This window comes from Ursus arctos, unplaced genomic scaffold (assembly GCF_023065955.2).
Source record: "Ursus arctos isolate Adak ecotype North America unplaced genomic scaffold, UrsArc2.0 scaffold_18, whole genome shotgun sequence".
Taxonomy (NCBI): domain Eukaryota; kingdom Metazoa; phylum Chordata; class Mammalia; order Carnivora; family Ursidae; genus Ursus; species Ursus arctos.
Window position 1 is genome coordinate 39,459,036 of NW_026622852.1, and position 20,246 is coordinate 39,479,281.

Genomic DNA, 20,246 nt, shown 5'->3' on the forward strand with positions numbered 1-20,246 from the left:
CTCCTAGCCTACTTCTTTAGGCGTAATGCAAGGGGTCAAACTAAGTGAGTTAGAGAGTCCCTTCCTGAAATAACTTTATTTAACTTGGCTGCAGTTCTAAGACTTTATCCAGCTTGCTCTGCGACTCTGCCTATTGCTTTAATAACAGCTTTAATTCTTTTCATAACTATTTCCGTCCGTTTCACCAACAACCACCTCTCAAACATCCAAGGTCCCACTAAGCTCACTCGGCCCAGACACTTTTAAAAATCAAGTAAAATAAAGCTAATAAGGAACAAAATTTAAGGCATTTTTTTTTTTTTATTTCAGCCAAGGAATGATGCATGCTACAGATTAATCTTTACTTTTCCCCACTTGGTTTTTCAAAGAATACCACCATTTTAACCCCCAATGAACATGGCACTTGTTTCTTTCTTCCCCTTCTAATTTATTCCAGATTTTCAAGTGTTTTCTTCAGTAACGATGCTTTCTCCTGCAGCTCAGGTCTGCTGTCTGTCTCCAGAGTAGCTAAAGACTCAATTAGGAGCACTCTGCACTCAGATGTCAAACTTTCCCACTGTTTAGATTCTGAATGGAAAAAGAAGAAAAATAGAATCCTTATAGAACAAGCAAGCAAAAAAACTAAAACTATTCTTTCTGCTTTTCTTCCATATAGCCTATCCCCCAAATAAATGCAAAGCAACCCCCGATAACAGTTCGGAATAGAACAGGTTCAGTAGCTGTCTCTAAACCTAATGACTGACAGTCATGGGACAGCATGTCAGGGAGATTCCTCCTCTGCCCCCAGTGCTGGTGGGACAAAGAGAACCTAGGGGTGCCGAAGCAAAGTGGGGAGGAGGAGGTGTCAAGGCAGAGCACACAGCAACAAAAAAGCCACGTTTTAACAACACAAAAAAACCTCTTTATAAAATATGCTCAGTAAAAAAATCTTGAATAAGTTTCAGAATTGCCAAGTCAGTCTGAACAGACAACTTTATTATTCCTTTCTTTAAAGCACCAGAGATCTATACACATACTGAAAATTCTAGAAATTCAAAAAGTACACCAGGTCCTAAACCTTGTCTACGAGGTTCTGCCACTTCCTAGTGATAAGGTTTCAAGCAGGTTGTTTTGCTGTTTAGCCTTGTTGTCCTCATCTAGAATACATCCGTACGTATCTGGCGTACTGTGAACATTCAGTGACGTGACTAAGCGCCTGGCTCTTTTACTTCAACAAGTAAAAGCAGGTTATAAGATGTGTGGTGTTACTAAGTCTAGAAGGCCTGCTTCATGGAACCTTAAGAGGGGTGCTTTAATTGCTAAGCAAAGAGAGAGAGAGAAGTAGAAACAGCAAATATACAAGACTCCAGCGAAAACTATTCCATCTTCTCCATTCTTAATCTATGGGCTCAGAATAATCAAAAAAGAAGAGAGGGAAAAAAAGTGGCCTCCTTTTGAAATACCCTACTGGAGAAAATGAGAGTTTTCTTTCATCATTAGAAGAAATCTGCTTCTTGATAAAAGGTTTAAAAAAAAAAAAAGGAAAACAGGAAAAAAAATAAGATTAAGCAAACTGCTGTCCAATGTGACGAGTTGTGTAGACAACTGTTAAAATGGTTTCCCATCCCCACTCTGCAGGGCGTCACTCTGTTTCTCGGCGTGTATACCGACCGGAAGCCCCACTCTGCCACTGGAAGTGACCCAGATTACGTCAGGAGTCATGGTGGTAACAAAACTTTTTTATTTCAACATAACTATAGCTTCATAATACATTAAAAGTATATAAAATGAAGGAGTACAGATTAAACACTTAATAACATTTAAAGGTTTTAGCTTTGTAGACCTCAAGTGTACGTGCACTACTTCGTATTTTAGAGTATATGCTTATTAAAAACAAAAACAGAAAAAATTTCTAAAATATATGCCAGAAAGTATCCTGGCTTTCTGGTCCTCCTCCAATCAGAAGAATCAAAAACTCACCTTCAAGTTTTTTAAGCAGTAATTCTATCACAGATAAAGCTTCTGTTCTCACAGATGAGTAGGTCTTATTTTCTAAGAAGAAAATCAGATATTCACATTATTTGTTTTACAGGCCTTACAAACAGAACCTCCAAGATTAAGTGAGTGTTACCGGAAGAAGGTTGTTCAGACATTACAAATTCAGAGGAAGATACACCTGTTCTTAAGTAAGCTTTTTTTTTTTTTTTTTTTTTTTTTTTTTTAAGATTTTATTTATTTATTCGACAGAGATAGAGACAGCCAGCAAGAGAGGGAACACAAGCAGGGGGAGCGGGAGAGGAAGAAGCAGGCTCATAGCAGAAGAGCCTGACGTGGGGCTCGATCCCAGATCGCCGGGATCACGCCCTGAGCCGAAGGCAGACGCTTAACCGCTGTGCCACCCAGGCGCCCCTTAAGTAAGCTTCACTTTGCTCATTATCATCAAATACTTGAAATGTGTTACATGTCCACATTCCCTACTTTAAAAAAAAAACAAAACAAACACAAAAAAACTGTCAGTTCAATATACCAATCACCACAACAAATGGCAATATTTAAAGGACCCATTTTAGAAGTGAGAAATCAAAGGACACTATCTCAAACACAGAGTTGTCGTCACATGATACCTAAGAAAGGTCTTTAGGTTTGCATGACTTCCTCGTTTTGGCAGAGAACATCACACAACCCAGAGGGTTAAGGGCCATCAGGGACACCTGGCTGAGACCCTGCAAAGGCGAGTGTCTAAGCCGCCAGTTTTTTATTTGAAGGCAGGCTACCTCCAAGAGTTGCAACTGGAAGAGGTTTCTCTGGTGTCTATTCTAGACACAGCATCTCCTTTGGGGTGACACTGTCTAAGGAAAAAATTAATACACAACCAAACCCGAGGCAAGGAAAGCAGAGGGTGAGCTTTTAACATCGTTTCTATGCTACAAAGTACAGAGGTGCCTAAAAGGATGACAGTGACCTGCCAATAGGACATAGGAATCAGCTTAAAGGAACTTCCCCTGGCCAAATATGGAACAATCTGAGCAAAAAATTAATTAAGGAAAATAACTAATTATGAACAGTTGGGGGGAAAAGAAAATCCACGAATGACTACTGTTAACAGAAACCTAAAGAGAGGTGGGATCTTGTTTACTAGAGGAGGCCAACTGCCACATGGCAGATATGAAGAAAGCGCCAGAGCCGGAAAATCATCGCAGTAAAAACTGGCTCAGGGAAAACCATGGACGCATGCTAAGTCTAAAGAGGACGTTGTGAAGAGGAGTGGTGTGTCTGCATGGTCTTGGAGTCTTCCGACTGCTGCTTAGACACAGTTTGGAGGACGAGCTGGGTGTCTGAATGGTCTTCAAGCGTGCTCCCACAGGCTGCTTATCAGACACAAGGGAGAAAAACAGCAACTACACAATAAAGAAAACTGAGTAGAACCTTGACCAGGTAATCAAAATTAACATCGCCAAGCAGGCCAGATGAACACGCTGTGCCTCCGGAAGTGAGAGGACACAGCTTCATTTCCGGAGTTTCCCAACTGGGAACTCATAACCTGGATCCAATCATGAGGAAACATCAAACACACACCAAATGAGAAACATTCTAGTTTTAAAAAGGCAGGGGGGAGGGGTAGAGCAGAAGAAGGGGGACTTCTCTTCAAAATTGTCAATATCACGTGAGATAACAGGAAGTGTCCTAGATTCAGGGAAACTAAAAAGACACGACGGCTAAATTCAATAAATAAGCCTGGATTCCTTACTGAAGTGGGGGGGAGTCTATAAAAGAACACTGTCGAATCAACTGAACACCTAAAATACGAATGCTAAAAGTCCGATTAAGCCTACCGCGTCAGCGTCCTACGACCTACGCTGGTAACCGTACTGAGATGGTACTGAGGACGGCGCACTGAAGGACCAGGGGTCAAAGGGCGTGACGTCCCAACATGCTGTCAAATGGTTCCAAAAATACGTACACAGTGAAGTAACCGGGACAAAATACTAACAGGGGACTTTGGGTAAAAGACATACAGGTATTATATGTACTGTAACTGCAGCTTCTCTGTAAGGTTGAAAGTATTTCCAAATAAAAGTAAAAAAGACAAAAAACAAAAAAACAAAAAACCTATCACAAACATTTTCCCAATCTAGGGGTTACAATCCCAAAGTACAGCTCCAGATTAATATACCACAGTGTGGGGACACAGATCAGGTAGACGAGGTCGTTCAGCAGCTGTGCCGTAAATCTGGCTCCCAGCACAAGGGAGGGAATATCGGAAGCTTCACTGCTCGAGGTGTAAAATTAGGAGTCCTCACCGCTTCAGTGCACCACTCACCTAGAGAACACGTGACTGATTTACAAGTTTCAAGGAGAATTTCAGCCAGAGCCTCAGGGTCCGCATGTTCTTCCTCCAGAAGCATTAATCTGTACAAACCAGAAAGCAAGGTACAAATTACTAGTTAAGAGGAAACAGCCCCGAGCCTTTCTGGCACAATTTCTGTCCGCATTTATCACCTCATGACGTCACTTCAGCTTTTCAGTTTTAAAATACAAGAATTCCATTGCTTTGCTGTAAAACGCTAAGGGGGTGGGGGAGACAAAACAAAGGACTGAACTACGAAGTAAAATTACCCCTGAAAAAAGGCGTTCATGGACTGCAGGACCCCGAGCTGCACTTTCCACGTGCTCAGTTTTAGCCGCTCACACATCAGCTTGCACAGCTCCTGACGGTAACAACCTGGGGAGAGCCGGGCAGAGGGCACACAGGAACAAGAGACAGAGCGAGTGAGGGACACACAGAGGGACACAGAGAAATTGGAGCAGAGAAGGACGGAGAAAGGAGAGTAGGAGAGAGGAAAACAATAAATGCCTTTAATTAAAGCCATGAAATCTCAAAAAAAACTTCGGCATGACTTTGTGCCCAATTCCCAAATTTCCCTGGCCAGGAACACCCCCCACCCTGCCCTAGGGGTCCTATGTAACTGTTCACAAATGTTCGCTCGCCAAGGAATGAACACAAAATCTTACCCACACTACCTCCTCCTGTCAGATACCCCGGGTGACCGCCAGAGAAAGCAGAACCCTGGGGGCAGGGAACTCAACTCTGGACACGCACAAGCTTCTGCACATGGCTGGCTTATCGAGAGACAACAACGCCTTTTTCCAAGCATGTCATGCCAACTGCACTTGTTATAATTACACAATTACTATTATGCTAACTGCTGAAAAGGAGTATAAAACTCAACAAAGTAGTTATTTTTAAATGCCATAAAACTTAGCATGGTTCACAAATGATGCAGGATGGTAAAAATCTAGAAGAATGTTGCACTTAAGAAACAGAACCAGAAATTGCAGATGCTACGTTATGAGAAAGATGTGCATACAAAGCCAGTGTGGAACAGTTCAATTCTCAAAGGCCTTGGCCCTCCTCTCAGTAACCAGCAAATGAATGTACATTCCTATGTCTTCTATGAAAATAAACAGTTTTGTTTTGAGATGTGTGTCATCTTTTTTATAGAATTCCCTACTTTAACTTTTCTACCTATCAAGCAAAAGTTAGAGGAGTCCTAATGGGGTCAAATAAAGTGGACTTCCGCTGCAGTCCTCAACATCATACCAAGAAATAAGGCCACTTAACAAATCTCCGTCTTTTGGAAAATCCTTCCAATACATAGCAAATACGCTATATAAAGCTCACACAAGGAACGGCAAGGCTCAAAGACAACCTTAAGTCTGAGTTTAGACATATCCAGTCCTGAATAATCAACAACATTCTGTATAACATTCGAGAATATCGAGATGGTCAGCGGGGAGCACTGCAGGAACCAGCAAAAGGCAGGAGCAGCGCCGTGCCACGTTTAAGGCCCGCAGAATGAGCTACGACCTAAACCGACAGCGACGGTTTAGTGGTTATTTACTTAATCCTTTGGAAATATATGTTCAGTTTTAAAATCTCTCAAAAGGTTGCAAGTTTCTCAGTGAAATACAGATTTCACCTCTTCATTGAAAATTTGGTAACAAGGCCCTTAATTTTGAGATGGAAAGAACCCACTAATAAATTCTACAGATTCCTCAGAACAGAGCATCGTAAAGAGTACCAGAACTCTTTTCATGGCCAAACTACCTACATGAAATTTATCATGATTGTTACAGGTTGAACTGTGTCCCCCAAATTCGTATGTTGAAGTCCTAACGCCAAGTACCTCAGCATGCGACTACTGAAAGACAGGGACAGGGTCAGGAAAGAGGTCCTTGGGGTGGGCCTAAATCGGGTCTGACTGGTGTTCTTGTAAGAAGGGATGAGGACACAGACACAGACGGTCATTTACAAGCCAAGGAGAGATGTTTCAGAAGAAGCCAGCACTGCCAACCCCTTGACCCCACACTGCCAGCTTCCAGGACCGTGAGAAAATCGTTTCTGTCCCTCCAGCCGCCCCGTCTGTGGTGCTCTGTTACAGCACCAGCCCTCGCCAACCCGACACAGCAGGCAACGAGATCATCTGCTCACGCAGAGCACAGTTCACGCTGGATTCTTACTATACAGCAAGCGATAACCGATCTGTCACCCAGAACATCCTCACGCTCGTTCGGTAACCTCTGGGGACAGCTCTTCTTCAAATGCCGGGTGCTTACGTTGGGTCTCCACATTTCGGGGCCAGGCTTTGCCCAGGCTCTCAAAGGCTCCCAGCAGACACTCCAGCTGGAGCTCCTTTTCCTTCTCATTCTCATCTTCATTTTTGGTTGTCCGAACGCCAGTGCTTTCAGGGGAGTTCTGGGATATATCAAAGCAAAGGAAAGCAACATTTATTTTCCGTCAGAGTTACAGGTGTGCTGCAAAACGGGTACGAGAGGAGGAGGAGGTGTTAACCAAGAGCTAAATGCTGACTTCTCTACCACGGGTCTTCCTATCTGTGAAAAGAATTGTTACAGAAATACTACACCTCTCTAATAAACATGGAAAATCCTTTAAAGGATTCTGTTAGGAAAGGTGAAAAAAAATACCGTATATGTAGTATCTTAAATATAACATAAAAAGACTTGCATTAGAATCATGGGATTAAAGATGCAAGAACTCGGTAATCACCCAAATCCAAACTCTTTCTTAATAAGAAAGGGAAACAAGCTGAGAAGTGACTTATCCAGCTAGCTGGTGATATGCAAGTCTCCCAAATCCGCGTACTATCACTATGTAACAGGAACGACTTAAACAGCCTTTCTGTTGAAAGAAAACTGCAGATTAGCAGCAACACAAGAATAAAAACGCTATTGAAAATATTTCATGTTTCACAAAAAAATAAATGATAAACCATAACCTTTGTTCTCTGAACCAGTGCCCAGCCTTTACAAATGAGTACTTCATTTCCCAAATGAAACCAAAGTCTTTTTGACCAAAGTCCCTCAATATATGGCAGAGACAATTACCAGTGGCCCTCTGAGCTCCCTGCACTCGCTCTAGGCTGCCTGCGGCGGCTTCTGCACACACTTAAAAGGCAAAGCTTATCACCACTACGTCAGAAACCGTCCGTCTCTTCAGGTCAACATTCGCTCCTGGAAGTCACAGTCCTCACAGCCTTGAGCGTCACAGCGTGCGGGCTGGAAACCCCTGCAACGAACTCATCTTCCTGCTTTGTTCAGAAAGAACCACCCGCTCTCCCATCCTCCCACGCAGGGCAACTAGACGCCTGGAGGACTGCCTTTCTTAGCCTCCCGAGCAGCAGAGGTGTGGCTAGCTGGCTAAGGACAGCGAAACAGAAGCAAAAGTGCCAAGCAACGATGTCCGAGAACTCTCCTTGAGAGAGAACGGACATGGCAACTTCAACCCTTCATCCTTTCTTCAGCTCCTCTGCCATTACCCGCCTAGAAGGCAGTGACACCATGGACCACGATGACAGTGGCCACACTCCGGGGAAGGTGGAGCTAGCAGCTGTGAAGAGCCAGAACAGCTCAACTATTACGTGACAGACAAGCCTCTACCTTGTTTGAGGCCATGATGTTTTTGAGATTTTCTGCTATGTGCAGATACACTAATCCTGATAAAATATGTAAATAGGATACAGGAAAAAAAACCTTCCTTCCTTTTCTTTTTGTATTTTAGTTTTTAAGTCTAAACTAGACCTGAGAGGATACAGGTGATCATTACCTTCTTGATGAGAGGTATGACAATGTCAGAAAACTCCTGGAATCTGTCTTCTTTGGTGGCCTTCAAGACATCCGCCGCACAGCTGATTGCTACGATCTTGTATTTAAGATTCTCTTTGCAACACTCCTTCAGAACAGCCTGGAGAATCTCATTTGTGCTGGGCTGACTGGGCACAGGCTTTTCCAGCTCTGCACTACGGGAGCCACACAAAAGCATCGGGACAGTTAATAAAGACTTCAGCTTCGGGGTTCAGTTTGAGAAATGGAATCTTCATTGAAAGAACATTTACCTGCAAGCTGTCACCACACAGGCAATGGCTTTCAACAGCTCTTCCTAAAGTGTTGAAAGATGAGGGAACACTATTAAGCACACAGGTGTCATTTACATTCTACGCATTGTGACTACATTACACTTAATAACTACGAGGACAAAAATTAACCAGAGTCATCTTATCTTTAATACACTTAACTATTTAACAAGCACATCCACAGAGTTTTACTCCAAACCACAAGAGCAGGACAACGGTCTCCATCTCCATTTCATAAAGCCTAGAGACCTGACCTGCCCAAGGTCAACAGGCGGATGTGGCAATCACGGAATTCTGATTCCCAGCCCAACACTTCTTCTCTAGTCCAGCGCTGGCCACTGCTGACTGTGACAACATCGAGTGCATTGCGATATGCTGCCAGTCTCATCTTCCCCCCTGAGCGTTCGCCCTAAGTATCCCACTATCAACCCTTGTGTATAACATGACTAATTCACAGGCCTCAGAGATGGGCACCCTCGGCTCCAGGTTTAGACACAGCTTGCCCTGCTACTCAATTTCATGTGTGCCCAATCCTGATCTGTTCATGGGGTCAACAGGGACAAAATGGAACCAAGTAGATGATCTAAGGCCTCTCTTGGAAAGCTGAACGTGATACATAAAAATCAATCCCCAGCATTACTGTGCAGTATTTAAAAACACATGGGTTACACTTTGATGAAATAGCATATTTAATCAGGCAAAGTTTACCCAAAGCTTCCCATTGGCTAGGAAATCTGGGTCACAAAAACAATCCATCTGACATCGCACAAAACCAGATGCTAATTCTTATAGAAAATGAAAGATGAAGTCATAATCCTTTACAGATACCTTAAATTTAACTGGGCATGAATGGTTCCTTTACCTTTCCTGCCCACGTTCTTCCCGCCAGGCCTTGCAGTAATGCGCTCAGGATCATCCCCAGATATGGAGGTGCTAGGGAGCTGGTCTGTTTTGCAATTGATGCCATGGCAATTGCACCCTGGGCTTTCATTTTCCAAGACTGAGACTGCAAAGCCTTCTGGGTAATGGTAATCAACTCCTGCAGGTATAACCGAATGCCACCAAAGGAACCTAGGTTATGAAAAGCAAAATTAAAGCAACTTTGAAGAGAGAAAAAGAATTAACTTTTATTTAATCTGAAAAAAAAAGTCAGTGACCATCAGTCTAAAGCAATAATTCTCAATGGTTAGATCACACCTCTCTCTGAAAGAGAACAAGAGTAGCGTTGTGATATATCTTTACAACACAGGACTTCATGAACTTGAATATGCCCACAGGAGGGTGTCATGCAAATGGTCGTCTTCCATTTATCCATGTGGAGATGAAGTACAGAATGAAGGAGCACCAGTCTAAAATAACGCTCTAAGGCACCATAAAATCACCACTCTCTCCCAACTCAAATCTGTAAGGCTCTCCTTCGCTTGGGCAGAGGTTCTGTTCTCTCACATGGGCAATGAGGGAGGAGAGAGAAGAGCGCTGAGCGTCAACCTTGAGGAGGCAGCAATGTGGACAGGCTTACAAGCCGACGGGACACATACTGTTAAGGTCCTGGGAAAGGAACTCTCGGAGTTTATACATGAAAAAGAGGAGGAAGAACTCCAGCTGTGGTTCTTAAGAAACAGGGTGAATTCAAGGCACCGATGACTAACCAGGTACGTTTTCCTGCCACACTTCAGTCCATAAGTCACACTCCTCTTTCTCGGATTTCTCCTCCTCGGCGATTTCATGCATGCCCAGAAACGCCAAAGGCAGCACTTCTCTGGCGTGGCTCTTCAGTACGTCGGGGCTGTACCGCCCAATAGCGTGGACGGTCAAAGCACAGGCGGTCTTGTAGATGGGCTCTGAAGAGGAACAGAGACACAGTCATCCGTGCGGTACTGACTGTCGTGAGGGCGACTCGCTCAGCTCAACAGGTTACCGCTCAGCTTGCACCACAGCTAAACAAAGCAGTAACACCAACCAAATGTTCCTAGCAGAGCCCATGAGATCACGGAGGGCAAAACCCGGTTTGTGTTGTTTTACCAGACCGTTCACATCTAAGTTAAAAACAATAGAGGGGGCGCCGGGGTGGCTCAGTTGACAGTCTGACTCTTGATTTTGGCTCCTATCAGGATCCCAGGGTCCCGAGACGGAGCCCGCCCCTCATCTCCTCCCTGCTCAGCAGCGAGTCTGCCTCTCCCCCCCCCCCCCCCACCGTGCACGCATGTGCGCTCTCTTGCTCCCTCTCTAAAATAAATAAATCTTTAGTAAATAAAATAAAAATACTAGAGAGAAGGAAAAAAGGTACCTTCTTTCTCCATGTACCAGCCATTGAGCTTCTGCAGGAGTTTCTCAGTGCTGCTATCCCGGGAGGTCTGAAAAAGAAAACAATCCCCATTTATTTCTTTATAATTATCAAAGTATAATTACTTAATTAAATAAGAAATTCAACTCACCCGAACTAAATGGCCCATGGCAAATGCACAAGATTTCTGAATTACACTGTTCCGATCTGTCAGGCCACTAAGCAAAGCACTCATAAGTTTACCTATTAGAAATAATGAAGAAAAACCGATACTTGGTAGGCCAAATGTTCTACTCTGTTCCCAGGACCAAAACAAACAACCCTGTAATGAATATCTGATTTATCCCATGCTAGTTTAGAACCCGTGTATGTTAATGTGTACTACCCACTTGCTTCCTTTTACCCAATATAAAATTCGGATCGAGGATATTGTGGGGAAAGTTGCAAAAATGAGCGCTAGGTTCATACCGTTCATTAGCCCCATCTAGGAGCCGATCCCAAGAAGAGAAAAATGCTGATGTAAAATTAGGTATAAATGGTAAATAAATCCTACAAAAGGGCAGATACTCTCACCTCCTTATAACCAGTAAGAATTAATCTGATACTTATAAAACAGTGAACACTTGCTAAACTTGATCATCGACGCACCTCTTGCAAACAAAGAAACAAAGGTAGAAGGGGAAGTTTAAAGGGAGAAAAACCAGAGAGAAGATCACAAGCGTGTCTGAATGATATTTAATTTTTTTAAAAACCTTGTCACACAAGACATGGCCATACCGAAGTATCACCACACACGGTTTTGACAAACTCACCTGAGTAAGGTGTTAGGTCCTGGGGACACTGAGTAGTTAATGACACAATGACACTGGCACAGCCTCCCTACAGGGTTACAAAGGCAAAGGTCTAAATTTGATGGTCACAATGTTCTGTCTCTCAAACCCTTTGTCTTAGGTGTCAATGATTTAAAAGATGAGAAATATATGAAGCCTAACAGCCCCTACAGGATTCAATCTGGAAAGAGGAAGGTCCTTATTTTAAATTAGCAATGCAAAGATTTTTTTTCAAAGCTTCCAGCTGGAAGACGTGTGCTCTCACCTACACTACAAGGAAGAAAGAAAACTAATACAATCTTTTGGGAAGGTCACATAGGTCATCCCGGCCATCCTTGTTCTAACAGTTCCAGTTCTACAAATTTAACCAAATAGCTTCAGATGTGTCCAAAGACATTCATCACAGTGCTCTCTTTAATATCAAAACAGCTGAGAACAAATCCGATGTTCCCTGATGGACTAAAATAAACGATGCTACGGCCACACAACGGAGTATTCGACGGCCGTTAAAGAGGATGCCGTGGCAGACACGGGCACAGAAAAGAGACTGGAGGAAAACATCGTGGAACATTAACAGTGATTCCTTCCGGGTCCTAAACCTCACGCACAATCCTTAACCTCCTCCTGATCTATAAATGCTAAAATGTGAAAGTGCAAGCAAGTATTAATTTTGTCAGGAGAAAAACTGTGAGTTGGTTTTTAAAGTGTGGGGATAGGGACTGACCCTTGAAAGATCTGGAGAGGAGGACATTTTTCTAGCCAAACACCTGCTGGCCCTGGTGAAAATGCTAATCACCACCTACCACCACCGTCCATGCCTTGATACCTACACGAGCATTTCCATTAATGACTGATCATGGCGGGGACCCAGAGGGCATGTACACGGCAACCAGGGGACAGAAATGATCCCACTAAAAAAGTCAGACACTATTTATTGAATAAGTCACGTGTTTTCTATTCTGAGTTACATATTTTAAGTTATTAGTACAACCAGAGAGAAACAAAATGGTTCATGTAAAATGTTATTAAGTTTTACAGACAAATATGAATTTCAAATACGATGGCTGTTATATTTTTGTGGCCCCAACTAATAAAGATGCAAATTCCTCTTGTGAAAAATACACTTACTTACCTTGGTGCCAAGACCCACACCACTTCTGATCAATTCACATAATCTAGGAACAAGCTCACCCAGCACCGACACATCAAGATATTGCAGGCACTTTGGGAAAAGAATAAACATAAAGTTAACCTTAGAAAATGATGACGTCAATACCACAGCATCAATTAAAAGCCGCCATGTCAAGTATGTACCCACTGGATTCGACATGAAGTTGAAAAACTGCCAGTTTCATTTTGCACCGATTTCAACAGAAAAACCACCACTGTACTACAGACAGAAAAACTGTTCATCAGTGGTTCAACATTCAAACAAAACAAAACTTGGGGGCGCCTGGGTGGCTCAGTCGGTAAAGTGTCCAACTCCTGATTTCGACTCAGGTCATGATCTCAGGATGATGAGATCGAGCCCCACATCCGGCTCTAAGCTCAGCATGGAGTCTGCTTGTCCCTCTCCCTTCCCTCTGCCCCTCCCCCAGCTCACATGCTCTATCAGATAAACAAAAATCTTTTTAAAAAACCATGAAAAACAATGACTTACTAAAAGAGGAAATAAATTAGAATTCCCCAAGAAAGGATTTCTCTGGGCCTACTCTTCCTCCTTACCAATCCATGTTTAATGTAAAACACAGAAATTAAAACTGATTTTCAGCGGGCCTGCCCTACCAAGCCATTTTATTAAAGTCAACTTCTTAGATGAATTTGCTATACTATGTTTTTAAAAATGCAATAACATATATTCTATTATTAATGAGCATATATATATCCAAAAGGTGTTTGCTAACCATTCCTATTAAGATTCCTTTTCCCCTCAATAATCCAACTAAAACATAACATCCTTAGACCAAATTTTGGTGATAGTTCCCCAGTAAGCATTTGTCTGTAAAACTAAATTTCTTCTTCTCTTGCCCAGCCTTGCGATCCGCTTAACAAAATAATCTCCAATAGCTCATGAGTTGTCAATTAACCACTCCGGGGTATGCACAGCAGAGCTGGCTCTAGACTTTAGTGACCCCCAGTCTCAGACTCCAGGATCGTTAGAATTTAGAACCTCAGTGCCAAGCAGCTTTCTGCAAATCCCTTCTTACAACTAAAGCATTTCAACATTGCTCAGTTCTCTTTCCCTATCTTTTATGCTACCCACTTTCACTGAATGAACGCCTCCAGCTGACACCTTCGTAGGTCCTCCCCAAAGACCATACTCAGGCACAGACAACTACCTGAACCTTTCTAAACAGGCAGGCCAAAAGAGAGAGAGATTTATAGAGGAATCTTTTAATATATTGTTCTTCTATGTAACACAAATTTGAACTAATTATTCCGTTTATTAATCTAGAAGAAAAAAGAACTAGACTAAGAAAAAAACTGCAATCAACTAGCTGTTTGACTCATCCCTTAAATCTCTACTTCATTTAATGGGCCGTGAAGACTGAAACATTCCACTCGAAGGTAAGCAAAGAAAGAAACTTCCTTATTACGTGAGGCACTGACCATGTTGATTGTTTCCATCATGGGAGAGGATTTGGCAGCACTGAGTCGAGCACTATCCATCGCAGCCTGAGGACACAAATTCAAGTCACTCAGCATATTCGATCAATTAGGAAGAACACACATACACCCCCATAAAAGGGCTTTACTTCCAGAGGACATTTTTAAAAAATAATATATAGGTAAAGCAAACTCAAACATAAGTCCAACTCTAATTTCTTTTGAGCTACATTCAACAATCACCTATGGAGGCAGCATCTCACTGCAGGTGAGAAATTCTGACAATAATCAGAAATTAACTGTAGTTAGAAATTAACATAGCGTGGCTCTGAGCAAGTCATCTGCCTCCCTGAGCCTCACGCTCTCCATCCACTAAATATGGGAAAAGGCCACATAAACTTCTATCTAAGGTTTTAAAGAATTGTATCTAAGCAATAAAAAATGTTACATGTTTTTTGCTTTAACTCTGTAACAGATCTCCGTATCTACGACGGTAGTTCAGTCTAACAATGACCCTGCAGGGGAGGTTAACTATCCACACGTGGTCAATGAGGAAAGGAAGACGTATAGAAGTGACAGGCCTAAGGCTACGAAGTTTGGGCTAGACTTTGTTTCCTAATTCTCAGCACTAGTAAACAGGCTGTGGGAACTTAGGCAGAGCAAGTCCACTGCTAAAAAGGAAAGAATGATGAACAGAGAAGATAGAGAAGAAAGAGCAACATGAGAGGCAAAGCAAAAGAGAGCTGGTTATTAGAGTACTTTAGCCAAGGTAAAAACCAAATAGCAAACGGATAGAAAGCATTGGCCATCTACATGACAGGGTCGTGACAGTCCTAATAAACAGAGACCAACGTAAAAACATCAACAAGTACAAAACCAGGCATGGAATAGAAACACACAATTCACAGAATGTAGGGGACGGACACAATACGATCAGACAATGGACAGCCCTAGAAACAGGAAGGTGTAACGTAGAACGATGAGATTCTTGCTTATCAGACTGATGTTATTCAGTGTTGGCAAAGGTGTGGAAGAAACAGAACAGGCACAACCTCTGATGCTGCATAATCTCTCTGACCAAATGTGAGATCACCTCACTGCAGAATACTATGCATGCATTAAAAGGGACGGAACAGCTCTATATACAGATATGATACACAGCCCACAACAAAAAGCAAGCTGCAGAACGACATTCACAGTCTATTTTTAAATTAGTGTGTTTGGCTCTGTAGCCTATGACTATAAAGGAATTTCAAAACAGACCCAGGAAACTGACAGTGGGGACCTGGTAGGGGAGAGGGGACTCCTAGGGGATTACTTTCTCCCCTTCTGCATTATTTTTTCATAGTAAATGTTTCAACTACAATTTAAAAAAAAAAAAAAAAACTTTGATCAGTTGAGGAAACTACAGTATCTCTGAAAAGCAGAATAATTTTGGACTACGCCAGAGTCTAGATACAAATCCTCTTTACTTGTAGGGCAGGTGTGGTCCATAGAAGGACTCTGAAGGTGGAGAACCAACCCCTAAAAAAATAAACAAACATGTACAAAAAACTGTGTTAAATAAATGGAAATGCATTTTTTGAATGCAAGTGTTAGTTTTCATCCAATTCACAAAACAGTATGTGAGCCGCCTCGTGCTCCCTCCTACCCCCCAAAACACACACTGCATGTAGTCACAGGAGTCGAGTTATTTTAAGAGTGGTGAGGGTATCATTCGGATTGTGGAGTGTGTCTAAGGACGCTGGAAAGACTGTTCAGATGAACTCAGTACCTTAAGCAAGGCTTTTCCTCCTTGAGACTCACCAGCATGTCTGTGCTGTCAACTCACCTTTTCTTGGTCTGTAGCCCGGAGGCTCAAATAGTTGAGAACTTGGGGTTCCAGTACACTTAAGGATTCCAACAGAGCTGGGATGAGTTTTGGTGCATGTGGTTTCAACATGGCCCCCGCACTCTTGCTAATCTTCACAAGGGTGTTAATGCTACAGACACACAGAACACAACTCCTGAGTCCTCTTGACAAAAGCCAGCAGCTCTACAAATCTGATCCTGAGGACGTTCTGTAGTTTACTGTATTCAGGAACACACTTACATGGTTACAGTGTCTGGTCTTAGCACTACTTTTTTCCTTTACTTTTTATTATAGAAATTTTGGAGCATATGTGAAAGAAGAGAGAATCATGAATTCTACATATTCTCTACCCCGTTCAGCCATTGTCAACTTTTGACCAGTTTTGTTTCATTTATACTTCCTCCATACACACGAGCACACCTCCCCCCTCCACATCATATTATCTGGAAGTTGCCCCTAACTAAACTTCAGTATATGTCACTAAGAGGCAAGAATTCTTTACGATAATCAAAATACCATTTTCAAACCTAGAAAATATTAATTTTTTTCATATAATTTAATATCCAAATTTCCCTGTTTCACGATGTCTTCAAGAGTTGGTTTGTTGGGAGGCAGCTGAGTGGCTCAATCAGTGAAGCATTCGTCCAACTCTTGATTTGGGCTCAGGTTATGATCTCAGGGCTGTGAGATGGAGCCTGCATCGGGCTCCATGCTGGACTGGGAGCCTGCTTAACATTCTCTCTCTCTCTCGCTCCCTCTGCTCCTCCCACCCCTCCACCTCTCTCACGCAAAAAAAAAAAATTAAAAAAAAATTAAAAAGTAAGTTGGCTTGTTGGAATCAAATCCAGAGTCCACCCACACATTGCAATTTATTGCATTTCTTAAATCCTTTTTAATCATCCCTCCCCTTTCCCTTATAATTTATTTGTCCTGTTTTCCCGTGGTGTCATTTAACATGTTCCTCTGTGCCCTATATACACATCTTCAGGCGAAATCAGGTTCAGAGTCAATTTTTTTTTTTTTAACATGAATCTTTTGTAGGTGGTGGGGCACCTGTCCTATTCCATCACATTAGGATGCATGTAATGTCTGCTTGTCTTTTTTTGTGCTATTAAGAGCGATCAGTGAATTCAAGTTTGCTTGGCCTGACCATCCATTTAAAATTTCCAACAACTTTTGACCAGTGGATCTAGGAGCTGCTAATGATCATTACCCTAGATTATTTTAAGGAGGTCAGCAAAACAATAATATCCTACTTTTATCATTCCTTTGCCTTTGTTCTGTGAATTCTTTAAAAAAAAAAAAAAAAAAAAAAAAAAAAAAAACCTTTCAGGAAGCCCAGGTGGCTCAGTCAGTCGGGCGACTAGCTCTTGGTTTTGGCTCAGGTCATGATCTCAGGGTCCTGGAATCCAGCCCTGTGTTGGACTCTGCATTCAGTGAGGAGTCTGCTTCAGGATTCTCTCTCTCCCTCTGCCCCTCCCCCTGCTCACACGCCCACTCGCTCGCTCTCTCTCACTCTAAAATAAATGAATTAAAAAGTTCCCTCATCAACTATTTTATTAGTGGTGGTAAGAAATAGTTACTATTAGTATGAAACGCTGCAGGTACTATTAATTTGGTCTAATTTTAAGAGTGAAATAAAATGACAAAATTCCTAAATAAGGCTCTAGTTGAAGAACAAAACAACGTAGAAAACTTCACTGCGGAATTTTACAAAATAGCCATGTATGTCGAAACACGTGAGTGTATTTTTTTAGTATTTCATTGTTGCAGGTGGTACAGTTTATTTTAAACCTAGTTATCTAGGAAATATTACTAAATGGTATAAAACCAATAAGCAACCTCCCCAGGACCTGGGGCATCATGTGCGTGCTGAGGGCAGATGCCGATGGCAACACAGTAAGACACCTTACACAGGGTCAACGCAGGACAGCAGGACGCTGGTCCAAAGCAAGGTTCCTATGAGAATGTCTGTTTCTGAGAAAATGTTCTGCCGCAGAACTTTTCACAAATGGTCTTGGGTCACCTCAGTGTGTTCTCAACTCATTTTTCTCCATACTTTGAAGAATCTAACACTCAGAGAAACACTATTGCTGTTGAATGGCTAGAAACTAAGTAAATCCATTCATTTTATCAGCAGATTCACACCTGAGGGCTCGAACTTCTGTCACAGGACTCATCATTCCTTTGTCCAGAAGGCAAGGCAGAAGGACAGCGATGGTTCTCTGCCCAGCTGCTCCTTTGGCGGGGTCACACATTTTCACACAAACCTGACATACACAGAGCACAGAAATTAGTGACACTGACCTCTTACCCAATACAGCATTCATCTAACAAAACACTTTCTATTTCCCATAGCCATAGAAAAGAATAAGTGAATCAACTTTCCATGACACTTCGGGGAGAATCAGGAAAGAGCCCTCTGTCTGCCAATACCTAACAGGGAACTGGGTAATGTCTTCCATTCTCTAAGCTTTGGTCTTGTCATTTGTGAGACAGGAAACAGGCAAAAATGAAGCGAGAAAATTTATAAGAAAGCACTTTGCAGAGGCTTAAGGTATTATCGTCAATAATTTGGGGTGGCAGCTAACACAGTGGTCAGGCACACAAATCGGGAATAAGAAACACCTGGATTTAAAACCTGTTTTTTCTCCGTACTAACGATGTAATCTATGGCAAGGCTACACAGCTAGAATGTGGAAGCCCCTGAAATGCCATAAAATCAAGTTCAAGTAAGAAACTAGTTTCAAAAAGCTTGCCAACCTCATAAACACGGAAGGCAGCTGAACACAAAACCACAGGAATAATAAGAGAAGAGGTAGATGTGGCTGGATCTAAAGGAGTGATGTGTTCTTCAGGGTCAAGTGAGAGTCATACCTCTGTAAAGGCCCCCAGAAACTGACCAAAGAGACTAGACATATTCTCTGCTAGAAATACTAGTTTTCTAGCAGAATGGCACCGTAAGAACACTGAACTATAACACGAAGCCGATTACTTCATGTCACTGCAACTCAAGGTCAACTTATAGGACAAAAAATAAGTCGTTGTCCTGGCCACAGAAAGCCCTCCCCACCTGCCCTCCCAGTACAAGATAAGAGTTTTCACCTTGCTCAGAGTTTTCAGAGCTAGTTCTGCAGCTTTCCGTACAGATTCCTAAAAATGAGGAAAGTATGGCATGATACGGATTCGTTTCATTCCCATCCACCCCGCAATGTGTACTGAACTGCCTCTGACTCTACACACATCAGTGAAAAATCCTACTTTCGATACCAGCTTAAAAAAAAAAAAATGGTGTTTCATTAGGCTCCCTGCCCATCAGGGAACATATTATAATGGCATATATTTTTTTGGGTATGACCTATTTTGACCTTACAAAAATATGGCTACAAAGTATAACAGTTTAGGGGCCCCTGGGTGGCACAGTCAGTTAAGTGTCCGATTCTTGGTTTTGGCTCAGGTCATAATCTCAGGGTTGTGAGACTGAGCCCCACATGGGGATCTGCACTCAGCACAGAGTCTGCTAGGGACCCTTTCTCCCTCTCCCTCCGCCCCTCCCCCCCACTCTCTATCTCTCTCTCTCAAAAAAATAAATCTTAAAAAAAATATATAACAGTTTAGAAACTAAATGTATTATAAATGCAAACATATAAATATCTATATGTGGATTCTAAAAGACTTTCAAAAATCTCTTATGAATAAAGCAAAAAGAAAGGTAAAACTAAAGTGTCTAATTCTAATGGTGAGATATCAAAATATCTAAAATTTAGATTGCCCAGGAAAAATTCAAAGGAATTGGTCATGTTATTTGGGAATAACTGATCCAATTTATAAAACTGATCAAGTAGAGGTTGTCTGGATTATCTCCAAACTGCTACTTGTCCTAATCAATAACATCATGAAATCTCTATTGAAAGAAAGGCTGTTGGGGCGCCTGGGTGGCACAGCGGTTAAGCGTCTGCCTTTGGCTCAGGGTGTGATCCCGGCGTTATGGGATCGAGCCCCACATCAGGCTCCTCTGCTGTGAGCCTGCTTCTTCCTCTCCCACTCCCCCCGCTTGTGTTCCCTCTCTCGCTGGCTGTCTCTATCTCTGTTGAATAAATAAATAAAATCTTTAAAAAAAAAAAAAAAGAAAGAAAGAAAGGCTGTAGCTACCTTAAAAAAAAAAAAAAAAAAAAAAAGGCCAATTCAAGTTAGATCTAAGGATACCCAACCTTGCAACATCACAGACACATCAAGACTGAAACTTTGGGAGAAAACTACAG

General features: G+C 42.2%; 1 protein-coding gene across 11 annotated transcripts in view; it reads right to left on the bottom strand.

The window, feature by feature from the left end:
- Positions 1-280: 280 nt before the first annotated feature.
- Positions 281-20,246, bottom strand: part of ECPAS (Ecm29 proteasome adaptor and scaffold) — a 95,395-nt gene continuing 75,429 nt past the window's right edge. For all 11 annotated transcript variants that reach the window (XM_026506023.4, XM_044386730.3, XM_026506024.4 and 8 more), the window contains 17 exons: positions 19,090-19,137; positions 18,133-18,254; positions 15,964-16,114; positions 14,136-14,201; positions 12,658-12,747; positions 11,508-11,574; positions 10,847-10,938; positions 10,699-10,765; positions 10,061-10,252; positions 9,274-9,482; positions 8,394-8,437; positions 8,105-8,297; positions 6,598-6,736; positions 4,597-4,702; positions 4,301-4,389; positions 1,960-2,031; positions 281-567 (listed from right to left, as the gene is read on the bottom strand). In XM_026506023.4, the coding sequence (XP_026361808.1) occupies positions 428-567; positions 1,960-2,031; positions 4,301-4,389; positions 4,597-4,702; positions 6,598-6,736; positions 8,105-8,297; positions 8,394-8,437; positions 9,274-9,482; positions 10,061-10,252; positions 10,699-10,765; positions 10,847-10,938; positions 11,508-11,574; positions 12,658-12,747; positions 14,136-14,201; positions 15,964-16,114; positions 18,133-18,254; positions 19,090-19,137 (1,887 nt within the window). In that variant the 3' untranslated portion in view covers positions 281-427. The remainder of the gene's footprint in view (positions 568-1,959; positions 2,032-4,300; positions 4,390-4,596; positions 4,703-6,597; positions 6,737-8,104; positions 8,298-8,393; positions 8,438-9,273; positions 9,483-10,060; positions 10,253-10,698; positions 10,766-10,846; positions 10,939-11,507; positions 11,575-12,657; positions 12,748-14,135; positions 14,202-15,963; positions 16,115-18,132; positions 18,255-19,089; positions 19,138-20,246) is intronic.